This window comes from Pagrus pagrus, assembly GCF_965226575.1.
Source record: "Pagrus pagrus genome assembly, chromosome: 6".
Lineage (NCBI taxonomy): Eukaryota > Metazoa > Chordata > Actinopteri > Spariformes > Sparidae > Pagrus > Pagrus pagrus.
Window position 1 is genome coordinate 34,725,403 of NC_140190.1, and position 12,909 is coordinate 34,738,311.

Below are 12,909 nucleotides of genomic sequence, written 5' to 3' on the forward strand. Positions count from 1 at the left end.
GATCATCCTCTGCCTTTCTTGCTGCAACAAATGATAACTTGGATTGATGCAGCCTCTTACCACTATGTTGCATCTTTGCTCCGATTCATTTAATTTCCATTCTAAAAATAGACCTGCAGTCACGTCGCCACCGTGTTTACTTTCGGTTTTAATGAAACGAAACTTAAGGGAAAAATTACCGAGGACATGAACTCGGTGTCCTCAATGGTGGCTAGGGCCCTGGCAAGTTACAAGTCATCCATTTCTCAATGGAAGTAAGGCACTCCTTCAGATGGCTGATGTTATCCAACTTATCCAAAACAGCATGGTTGGAGAGGGCACAAGGACAAGTGTCATCAGCGTAGCACTGATAGGAGACCCTATTACAATGACAATTAATGTTTTCTAATGGCACATTTCAGAACTAGGCAACAAGCTCGTTCACATCGATACATTGGCTGTATTTCTATTATTCTTTTATGATTTAATTTATCATTTTCTCCTTATAACTTTCACCACAGTGGACAGGAGGTCATGTGGCTCAGGCACCACCTGGCGATGCCTTGTCCTGCTCAGTCGTCTCCTGGATCCACATACTTCACGTATATAATTTGTATCAGATTTTCTGTCAATGCAACCTGTGATTGCTGTTCTTTCTGTACATGCAACATCTATTGCATGACTGTCCGTCCTGGAAGAGGGATCCCTCCTCTGTGGCACTTCCGGGGGTTTCTTCCATCGTCTTTTTTTTCCCCTGTTAAAAGGGTCTTTTTTCCATCAAGATGGCAAGTTTTTCCTCACTCGAATCGAGGGTCTAAGGACGGAGGATGTCGTGCACTGTACAGACTGTAAAGCCCATTGAGGCAATGTGATTGTGATTTTGGGCTATATAAATAAAATTTGATTTGATTTGATTTGATAATTTATATTATTCAGTTTATTCTAAATGTAACTTCTCTAAAGCAGTAGGTGTGGTTTGAACAGTGGTCAAACTGTGTTTATGATTGTGTTGTTGTGTTTTGTGTTGTACTAGTGATTTGATTGTGTGCATATCTTGTTCAGTATGAGGGTCACACTGTTTAAGTTTCTCAATCTTTGTCTCTCAGCGCAGCACTGATGGCTTCTGGAAGTCAGTGGCCAAGTACGTTCCAAGGGAGCCCAGTGACATGAGGATCCTAAACCCCTACTTCATCCAAGAGGCCTCCTTCAAGCTGATTGGCTTACCTCACAACAATGGACAGATGGGCCGAGGGGTGAGAGACATGTTCTCTTCAGTTCCTTGTTGACTTGACTTTATTTAACAGGATAGCCCCTTGAGATGTACCATCTCATTTTCGAGGGGGTCCATAATATCAACGAAAATACAAACATAAATAGTACCTAGTAAACATATATAGAAAGTAAACAGAACAAACAATCAAAAACAACATACAAACAAAAAACAAACAACAAAACACATGATACAATGTAGAGACACAGACGCCCATTCACACACACTCACACACTACAATGCTCTATCGATCCTGACTCCCCCCTTATTTATAAAAAAATAAATAAATAAAATATTTTACTAGTAACACTTCATGTCGGAGGGACCTTACATCAGAGACAGGAGCAGGGTGTTTGAAAATAAGTAAACAATGATGATTTAAAAAGATGAAAAGAGGATATGGACCTAATTGAACCAGGGAGATTATTCCAGTCTGCTGGGGCTTTGTATTTGAATGCACGTCGACCAGATTCTTTATTGATTCTAGGAGTAAAAAAGAAAAGTTGACCAGAATGCCTAAGATTGTATTGTGAACTGAAGGGAATCAAATATTGGATCAAATATGGAGGGAAATTGAAGTAATTGCACTTAAAAATAAATAATAACAAGTGAATATGCCTTCTGGACTTGGGGGCCAGCCAGTTCAAGGACTGATACATATGACAGTGATGGGTCATATAAGGACACCTGAGAATAAATCTACATAAACAATTATACAAGACAGAAAGAGGACGAAGATTTGTTTCTGAGGTGCTCTGATAGATAACATCACCATAGTCAATTATTGGGAGTATCAGTTGTGTTATGATTCTTTTACGAACTTGAAGGGAAAAACATTCAATAGACCGATAGAGGGATTTCAGATGAAGATAGATTTTCTTGGAAACTGAGTTAATGTGGAATTTAAAGGATAGCTGTGAGTCAAGCCAAAGACCCAGATATTTGAATTCTTCAGTTTTTACTAGTGCTGTTCCATCAAGGAAACTAATACACCAGTTAGTATTTGCAGGTAAAGAATTAGGTCGGGTGCAGAACAACATGGTGTATGATTTTTTTCTTTTTTCAGTTCTAGTTTGTTTGAAAAGAACCAATTTTGGACCGAAATAAAATCAGATTGTAATGAATGCTGGATTTGTGGAATATCAAAGCTAGAGGAGTATATTACTGTGTCATCTGCACATAAATGAATCTGGCAATTAGAACAAGTTTGTGGAAGATCATTGATAAAGATTGAGAATAGTAAGGGACCTAAGGATGAGCCTTGCGGCACACCTTTATCAATGATCTTAAAACCAGACTGGAAACCTTGAAAGGAAACACATTGACTTCTATGATGAAGGAAAGAGTTGAAAAATAATAAAGAATCAGGAGAAAAACCAACGGAATATAGTTTGTCCAAAAGATGATAATGATCAACCATATCAAATGCTTTATTAAGGTCAATAAATATAGCACCTGTGTGCATGTTGTTATCAGATGCTGATAAAATATCACTGGTAACTTTTAGGAGAGCAGTGGTGGTCGAAAAATGTGGTCGAAAACCAGATTGATGAGGAGATAGTAGGTTATGGTCATTAAGATATGAGGATAATTCATTAAAAATCAACTTTTCAAATATTTTTGTAATGGAATTAATAATTGAGATTGGCCTGTAATTATTGACATCTCTAGTGTCACCCCCTTTATGGATAGGGGTTACCCTGGCACATTTCCAGGATGAGGGAACTTTGCAAGTTGCTAAAGATAAATTAAATAGAACAGACAGAGGAAATGACAAAACGTAAGAGGCCAATTGAAAAACCTAATCTCCAGACCATCTGGACCAGCACTGCATCCAGAGTTAAGATTATCAATAACACGTTGAACATCAGTTGGTGTGATTGTTCCAAAAGAGAAGGAACTACCACACCAGGGGTCCGTTTCACAAAGCAGGTTCAACAAACTCTGAGTCTAACCTTGAACTCTGAGTTGATCTACTCTGAGATAGGAAACTCTGAGTTTTCGGTTCCAGAACAGCTGATTTGAGTAAGTTTGCGCCACAAGTATAAAAAGACAGCATCAATGGAGCCTCGATTCGACGAGTCACCATGGCAACGGGGAAGAGGAGGGCTACGTTTTTCACCCCACTGGGCGTTTCAGGGCGAGGCACACTTTTCTGACCGCTCTGCATACAGTTGCCTTGCTCAAGTGCTCTGCATCTCCGACGTTGTATAAAAAAAAAAAACGCAGCGCAACACACAATATCTGCTGGGATGTGAGAGCATGACTTCTGTTGGTAATGTTGGAAATGTAAGGGCGGATTAGGTTGTGTATGTAAATGATGGACTGTGACGTGAAACGGTACCGCTCAAAAAGATAATTGTCTGGGAATGCAAGAACATCTATGCGCGGTCTGATAATCATCTGCCGACGAATATTTAATTCTCTGCACAGTAATGCTGCACCTTCATCCACGGGATCATTATCAAAAGGACATGCCATGGTAGTGAAAATAGTCGCCACCTAATATAACTTCTAATGTAGGCCTACTGACTGATTCCTGCAATGATTTTCTCAAAAAACAGACGGCAGAACTATATTACGCCAAAACTCGCCTGCTGACTGAATGAATGAGGAAATCAAATACCGTGCGTGGCTGAAAGAGGGCGGAGACAGAGAGAAACTCGAGGTTTGTTGAGAAAAACCTGGTCCCGACCAGGTTAGAGTCATAGAGCATGTTACCATGGTATCTGACCGAGAGCTTAAGTTACCTCTCTCCGTGAAACAGGCTAGAGTTACCCCTCTTTCTCTGGTTTGAGTTACCTCCCTTTGTGAAACGGAAAACTCAGAGTTTCCCTCATTTCAGGGTTAACGGACTCAGAGTTTTCACTAAACCTGCTTTGTGAAACGGACCCCTGCTCGGGGTTGGAGAAGATTCCGAGTAGGACTGAGGGACAGAGCTACCAATAGTAGAAATATGCTGGCTAAATGCCTCTGCAATTGATAGTGGTTCACTGACACTTTCATTGTTTATTCTAAAATGTGTAGTGGGATTTCCTGTGGATTTATTAGTTATACTATTTATTCTCCTCAAAAATTGTTTTGGGTTCTTAAAGTCAGTGGATAAACAATCTTTGTAATAATTTGCTTTAGCATTTCTAGTATAGGTTTTACATTTATTCCTCAGCTCCTTATAAGTGCTCCAGTCAGCAGGATCCTTTGTTGTACGGTGTTTTTTCCATGCGTTGTCTCTTTGTTTAAACAACTGTATGAGATCTCCTTTTATCCATGGCAGATGTCGACCCTTGACTTTAATTGTTGTCCAGGGTGCATGTTTATTGATAACCTCAACAAATTCAGTATATAGAAAGTTCCAAGCCTCTTCAACAAATGGTATTAATTGAAATCTCTCCCAGTTTATGCTCAAAATATCTTGGATAAAGAGTTCAGGGTTAATATTATTACATTTTCTGACTTTAATGAATTTGGGACGAAGATTGGGTATTTTGATTTTCCAGACGCAGAAGACAATTGAATGGTCACTGAAAGAGTCAGGTAATACCCCAGAGTGAAATTCTGTCAGGATGGGAAACTAAGATCCAGTCAAGCAAGGAGGAAGAACTGGGACCTACTCTTGTTTGTTCAGTAATCAACTGGGTTAAGTTTATACCATTAAAAAGATTGCGATCATTGTAAGAGGAACGATCTAGCCAATTGGAGTTAAAGTCACCCAGTATAATTTTTTCACTAATGCAATCTAAAGAATTGATTGTGGTCAGAATACCTTTGGTAGTTTCAGCAGGAGCATTAGGAGGTTTATAGATGTTACCTATGATCAGCCGTTTGTTCTCATGTTATGTTATTTTAACAAAGAGGCATTCAAAGTGCAGGGGATTAACAGTTGGTGAGACTAGTTCTGCAGTCAAATCAGAAGACCCCCTCCTCTTGAGCCTCTATCTTTTCTAAATAGAAAATAGTTATCAAGTTTAACTATTACTATATCAAGTTTAACTATTATCATAAATATTGTTGTTCAACCAAGTTTCAGAAAGCGTAATTACATGAGGTTTATTATAGGTGAGCCAGGCTTTCAGTAAATCAATTTTAGGCCGCAAACTCCTAATGTTCAAGTGAATGACATTCATACCTTTAGCAGAATTCATTGACCAAGGATAACAAAATAGTCACACAGTATATTAACAGAAATGCACACAAAGCATCATCATAAGTTGTGGTAAATAGCAGGCAAGGGTGGGGGATGGGAGAATCAGAAAGCAAGCTACATAGAATCAGGCTGCATCATTGATGGGAAAAGAAAAGAAATTAAGTATAAAAAAGATGAGTATACAGCTCAGTCTGCATAGTTCATTGAGTGAGCATATCAAAATGAAAAGGTCTAGGTATTTACTAACTTAGTTCATTAATTTATAGGGGGTCAACCATCGATGTATGGGATCTACCCTTTCCCAGTCTTAACGGAGGTGTCCGTCATAAGTCGTTCTACTGCATTTTGCGACACATTTGCCACTTTACGGCACAGCACAGTTAACGCCGTTTTACTGCATTTGCGGCACGTTTTACGGCAAACAGTTGTTGAGCAGCACTACCATAACAGCATCTACTCCCAACTACAAGTTTGTAAGGAGAAAGCAAAACAAAACAGCCACTAATAATTCAGTGTCAGCCCAACGATACAGTGGCTACAATAGAGGCCAACGACATTCAGTCCAAAGCAGAAAAGAGAAGAAAAACAAGAAGAACGTTAACGTTAACGTTAACGTTAGGTGTGACTACTGACCAGTAGCACTAGGCTGTCATATCAGAGTCAATGGAGGAGTCAGTGGATGAAAGTTGATCAAGGAATGTCTCTGCTTCCTCAGGAGTACGAAGGAAAAGTGTCTTACCAGCATGGACGACTTTCAGAGTGCAGGGAAAGATCAGAGCATATTTGATATCCCGATCACGTAGCTTCTTTTTTACCGTGTCGAACCCCCGACGTCTCTGGGCTAAGCCGGCGGAGAAGTCCGGGTAGATGTAGACTTGAGTTCCCTTGTATTGGAGAGGCTCCTTCTTTTCCCTGGAGAGTTTCAATATCTTCAGTTTGTCCTGGAAGTAGTGGAACTTTACCAAGATTGGTCTTGGTCCCTTGGCGCTGAAGTTGTCCCTGACAGCCGTGCGATGGCAGCGCTCGATCACAGGAGGAGTGGAGAAATATGCTTCGCCAAGGAGCTGCGCCATGAGATGTCTCATGAAACCCAGGATATCATTCCCCTCGGCCCTTTCGGGAATGCCGATGAAGCGTAGGTTCGAGCGCCTGCTCTGGTTCTCGGCATCTTCAGCCCATGCTTTCAGGTCGGTGTTTTCCTTTTCAAGCGTTTTCACACGTCTGACCAGGTCCGTTATGTTGTCTTCATTGGAACTGACTCTCTGCTCAAGCTCGTTGACTTGCTCTCCAAGCATATGGAGTGAGCTTTCAATCTTTGTCAGACTTGCTCGAAGTGGATCAATTTTGGTGTCTATATGTGTAATCATGTTGAGCATCATTTGTTGCATCTTGTCCATGACGCTTTGGAGAGCAATTGGCTCGTCGCCCATTGTGAAGCTGGCAGCTTTTCCACCCAAAGTGAAGAGAAAGCTGAAGTCCAGTAACTCGATGGTTTGGTGCTAAAGCATGGATTAAAGTTCTCCGTCGCTACGACGGATTTCCATCATTCAAACTTCACAGAGGCGACTTGTGAGATCAATGTAGATCGGGGGAGAACTGTTGGCTGATGTTTATTGACAGATTGTCGCACTCTACAGCCAATTGTATCGTTAACAGCGTGTGCGCGCCTGACCAATGACAGTGTAGTGACCCATACAGGGCGGGATCTCAACAAGGAGCGGCGCTAAAGTTTAGCTGCTTAGCTAGCAAGGACTCGTCGCGCTGCTACCTTGTCAATTGAGTTTAGTCAGCACGTGAGAAGTCGTCTGACACAGAGAGTCTCCTGTTGTGTGCTTCATGTGTGAAATAACAACTATAGTCTGGACTGCAGTGTATCTGTTTAAATGGCTTCATTCAGCGTCTCTCCCTCCCCTCTGGCACCGTTAGTTACCATGGTTACAGGAGCGCCCTGAAACTTTATAATGATGATCAAAAGGAAGTTTTTGGTTAGTTTGACTGCACAAAATCATGAATGTTGCCTGATTGTAGCTCAATGCTTAAATCTTGTATTATAACATACAGAACAAAGCCTCAGAGCTTCTTTGATTATTAACAGTATGTTAGTGATGACAGAAAGTGATAATTCGCCATCAGACTGACAAGGTTGCAAAAGTTGCTGCTTGTGTGATGTATTTTTCTGTTAAACGATAAGAGGCTCACTTTAAACAATATTATTAATAATAATAATTAATGATAATGATGATGAGAAGAAGAAGTTTAAAAATAGCGTACTGAAAAGTTCTGTAGATGGTTGATTATTTGAAAGAGTAAAACTTGAGAGAAGCTTGGCAAAAAAAAGGCACAGATTGATTTCATAGATTGAAAATGACATTGAAAAGACAAAAAACATTTTAAGTGTGAATAGAACAGCTGTTCAGATCATCCTCCTGTAAAACACTGTTGGTCAAATATTTAAACTTGATGTCTGCATTAGAGAACATGGTGTGGGGTGAGGCTGTAAATCTTATCTTATTTTTTTAGCACGTGTCAAGTAAAATGCCCTGTAACATGTTTCATAAATTACAAATGACTTGGCTACAGCTCGAAAAAACATTTCAGTCAAAAGATTTTTTTTTGCTTTAATCCATGTGCTAAAGGCTCGTTATTTTTGTATCCTTGGGATAAGCACAAGTAGCTGATTAACACCATCAAAGTTTAGAGTGGAAATATCCGTCCCAGCGACCTTAGTAGACAAATAGTTGAACCATCAGACTGCAGCTTGTAACACACACTTACTTCACGGCAGCCATCTTGTTAAAAGGTAGCCGGAACAGTGAGCTGTTTAATGGTCAGGAGCCGACTGTGAACACACAGCAGCAGCTACACAGAGCCTGAAAACAAACAGTGTGACATTTTAAATAGAACCATGCTTTACATCTGTAAGATATCCACACATTAACTATACAGTGAAAAAAGGCTCTTCTGATGGACATTCATGTGTTCTAGAGTACAGGTTTACATACCTGTTTCATGCAAACTCTTTATCTGTTTTCAGAATATCCCAACCCTGGGGGCAGTTGCCATAACGATGGCCCTTCATAACTGTGATGAAGTAGCTGTGGCTGGATTTGGCTACAACATGAGCACCCCCCATGCCCCTCTGCATTACTATGAGAAGATCAGGATGTCAGCCATCAAAGAGGTAACTACAGACCTGCTTTTGTAAGATACCACAGCAGTTCTGAAACTGATGCTAGACGTGTCAGAACTGTCATTTGATGGGCACTAAAAATAGTTTATCTCACTTCAGTTCCAACCATCCCAACAGAAGGCTGACATGTTACCTGTTACCACTGTGGGCCTTTCTCAAAACCAAGAATGCAAAGAAGCCACTTGTGTTCTTCCTAGCCGTTCTTGGAAGAATGATCTTGTAGGCTCACAAGAAAGCAGAATGCTGTTGACATTTTGAGACGATGCGTTCTAGCTGGTATCATGTAATATCACTACCAGTAGCTGCTGGCAGTGCTTAAAAATCAATTAATCCAGTTTATTCGTGACATGCAATCATATAGGGTCAAAGCAGTCAGTGTGATTACAAATTCACAACAACCGTGTAATGAATGTCTATTAATAATAATAATAATAATAACAATGATAATAAAATGACAGTCTCCTTTCATACTGCTTGTTATTTATTTTGAACTTTGGGGTTACAGCAAAATAAGAATCAGAAATACTTTTATTATCCCCGAAGGGAAATTGTTTTAGTTACAGCTGCTCCCATTCAAAGTTCAGAATATGCAGAAATAATAATAATAATAATAATAATAATAATAATAATAATATCAAGAACAACAAAAACAAAACAAAAATACAAGAAATGTGCACTCCACTAGAATAAATATGCATATATACAGAGCAATTAATAATGCAAGTTGAAAACTTTGTGTCCGACACTCATCTCCAGAAGTTCACAGGTGACAGCGAGGAACTGAACAGTTAGATGGCCACAGGCAGGAATGATTTCCTGTGGCGCTCTGTGGTGCATCTTGGTGGGGTTAGTCTAGTGAGAAATGTACTCCTGTGGCTGACCACCACGTCATGGAGTGGATGGGAGCCATTGTCCAAGATGATGAAGATGTAACTTGGACAGCCATTCTCTGACACCACTGTCAGAAAGTCCAGCTCCACTCCCACAACGTCACTGGCCTTGTGGACCAGTCTGTTCAGTCTTTTTGCATCCGCTACCCTCAGCCTGCTGCCCCAGCACACAACAGCATAGAGTATAGCACTGGCATAAAACATCCTGAGCATAGTCCGGCAGATGTTGAATGACCTCAGCAATCTCAGAAAATAGAGACGACTCTGTCCCTTCCTGTAGAGGGCATTAGTGTTCTTAACCCAGTTTAACCCTAGATGATGGCATACTCAACTCCAAGTTGGGGCTGATAGGCGAACTGTAGGGGGTCCAAGAGTGGTTTGCCCAAGGGCTGCTCCAAGACGAGTCTCTGCAGGGTCTTCATGATGTGGGAGGTCAGTGCCACAGGTCTGTAGTCCTTGAAGCCACCGGGACGCGTCGTCTTCGGCACAGGGACAAGGCAGGACGTCTTCCACATTACAGGGACCCTCTGTAGACTCAGGCTCATGCTGAAGACATGGTGAAGTACTCCACATAGCTGGGGGGCACAGGCTTTGAGCACCTTGGAGCTGACACCATCAGGACCCGCAGCTTTGCCCAAGTGGAGTCTTGCCAGCTGTCTCCTAACATGGTCAGCTGTGATGTTCACTGTAGAGGTAACAGGTAGGGGAGGGGGAGGTGTAGAGTCAATTGTTTGTAGTGTGTAGTGAGTTTGGAGACCAGGGGAGGAGGTGTGAGGAGGGATCTCACAGGAGGATGAAAGGCAGTAAGGAGGAGGAGGGGGTGGAGAAGATGGTAGTTGGTAGACAACAGTGGGATTGATGGTGGTGTTATCAGGGGGTGCAGGGGCCTCAGTATCAAATCTGTTAAAAAACAGATGGGAGTTTGTTTGCTCGGTCCACACTGCTTTCAAGTCCTCCAATGCCAGCTGACATGAATCCAGTGATGGTCCTCATTCCTCTCCAGACCTCTCTCGTGTTGTTCTGCTGAAGTTTCCACTCCAGCTTCCTCCTGTAGTTTTCTTTAGCCTCCCTGATCTTCACTTCAAGATGTCCCTGTATTGTTCTCACCTCCTCCCTGTTGCCAGCTCTGAAAGCCCTCTTCTTTTCATTGAGGATTTTTTTGATGTCCTTTGTTACCCACGGCTTGTTATTTGGGTAACAATGCACAGTCTCAGCTGGGACAGTGGAGTCTACACGAAAGGTCATATAGTCCGTGATGCACTCTGTGAGCCCATCAATGTCCTCTCCATGCGGCTCACAAAGTGACTGCCAGTCTGTGACCTCAAAACATCCCTGAAGTGTCTCATAAGTTTCCTCCGACCATCTCCTCACCGTCTTTGTGGTTGCAGGCTGGCTCTTCACCAGAGGCACATAACAGGGGTTGAGGTGCACCAGGTTTTGGTCTGATCTACCCAGTGGGGTAGGGGAGAGGAGCTGTATGCATCCTTCATATTAGCATACAGCAAGTCCAGGGTCCTCTCCTCTCTTGTAGGACAGTTCACATACTGTGTGAAGTTGGGCAGCGCTGTATCCATGGTGACGCGGTTGAAGTCACCCAAGATAGCAATGAATGCACTCGGGTGTTGAGACTATAACCCAGGCTATAGTGGAGTGGATAACGTCACATGCCGAAGTCAGGTTGGTTCCTCCCCTGCAAGCCCGTGTGTGCCCTTCTCCATATCTCTTCAGGGATGTCTGTTGATCTGGACACCATGCCGGCCAGCTTCATAGCGAACAGCTGATCCCTCGAATAAACAATGCGGCCGTGTAGTTGCTGTGCAACAATGGCTCGGCTGAGTGAAAGAAGTACTTTCACAGCAAAAAGAAAGGCCAAAACTCTCTCCACCAGCATGTTTGGAGAGGGCACAGCTTAAGTAAGCGCTAATACAAAAAAGTTAAAACAATTTATTAAATAAGAAGCTAAAAAGTAGTTAATTATAAAAACAAACAGGAGCGACCGCAACAGGCTGCATGGCACGGTGGTGCACTACATTACATTATATTAATTAAATAAATCTAGGGGAAATATTCAGAACAAACACACTAAACACTAATGAGTTAACACATAAATAAATACTATTAGAATTTTACTTGATAATGATAAACAGAGTTGGAATGTAATTTAGTACATTACCTCAAGTACTGCATTTAGGTAGAAGTTTAAGGTACCTGTATTTTACCTGAGCATTTCCATTTTATGCAACAATAATTTTGAGGCGAATATTCTAGTTTTTACCCAACTACATTTGTCTAGCAGCTTTCATTACTAGTTACTTTTCAGATTTCAGTTTTTATTCCCCTTCATGCCCAGTGAAAACCCTGTATGTGCAGATGCTTCTGATACATACAGAGCATGTGATGATCTTATGGAATATGATGCATTGCTGTAGATTAAACTTGCTAACAGTATATATAAAGGACTTAAAATGAGCTCAGCCTTATAAGTCTACAGCAGTAAAATGATGTAGTACTGTTACTGAAGTAAAGGATCTCGATACGTTTTTTTCCTTCACAACTGATGATAAGTAGAATAAATATTAAATATATGTAATAACAGAAAAAAATGTTGGCTTGGCTCTCCTCTGCTGTTATCTGCTGTTAGATCTGCAATGATCTAAACTCGTTCATTTTAGTGACAGCTCATAGACGACGTCTTGCTGACAAACCTTTGACAAAATAACTCAGTCAGCACATGTCAGCAGATGACTTATGAGATAATAAATGAATGAGATACAGACAAGGGCCGCGTTTCCCAGATTCGATCGTTCTTAAGGACTTAAGAAGGCTCTTAAGAAGGGTTCGGCTAAGAAGGAGCGCTAAGATACGGGTGTTTCCCATATGCGTTCTTAACTGCCTTCTTAGGAGAACCTTAAGATCAAGCCAAAGCTTCTTAAGAAGCTCTTAGTGGGAGCTGTCCACCGCGGTGCTGCTGTGCTGAATCAATCGATGCCAGGCAGATCGATCACCCACCTCTTTATGTGTGTGTGTGTGTGTGTGTGCTGTCAGACCGGGCTGTCCAGGCAAAGAGATCCAACGGCTGATCACTCTGGTGTCTCCACACATCCAGAGAGCAACCCGCTGCAATTTTCAGCCCGGAGGTGCAGCACAGAGTGATCAGCCGTTGGATCTCCGCACGGGGCAGCCGGTACTTTGCCTGGACAGCCCGGTCTGACAGCACGTCCAGTGGGGAGAAGTGCTGACGCACGTATGCATTTATGTAAACCGTTTAGCTTCGCGCACGGCGACGCTGTTTGTTCGCAGCGAGAATGTGCTGTATTGCAGCCGTGGTTTATCACACGCGCGGACTTTGGCAACGCATTTATATACTGTAGAGTAGCAGGTGAAGCCTCTCTGGATGAGGTTCAGCTGAGTTTAATACATCTGTTCCCTTGATATC

The 12,909-nt window shown here is 41.8% G+C and overlaps 1 protein-coding gene across 5 annotated transcripts in view; it reads left to right on the top strand.

The window, feature by feature from the left end:
• The window catches only part of st3gal3a (ST3 beta-galactoside alpha-2,3-sialyltransferase 3a), a 219,199-nt gene that overhangs the window by 119,084 nt on the left and 87,206 nt on the right, over nt 1–12,909 (top strand). For all 5 annotated transcript variants that reach the window (XM_084355918.1, XM_084355917.1, XM_084355919.1 and 2 more), the window contains 2 exons: nt 1,086–1,232; nt 8,428–8,574. In XM_084355918.1, coding sequence (XP_084212044.1) covers nt 1,086–1,232; nt 8,428–8,574 — 294 coding nt within the window. The remainder of the gene's footprint in view (nt 1–1,085; nt 1,233–8,427; nt 8,575–12,909) is intronic.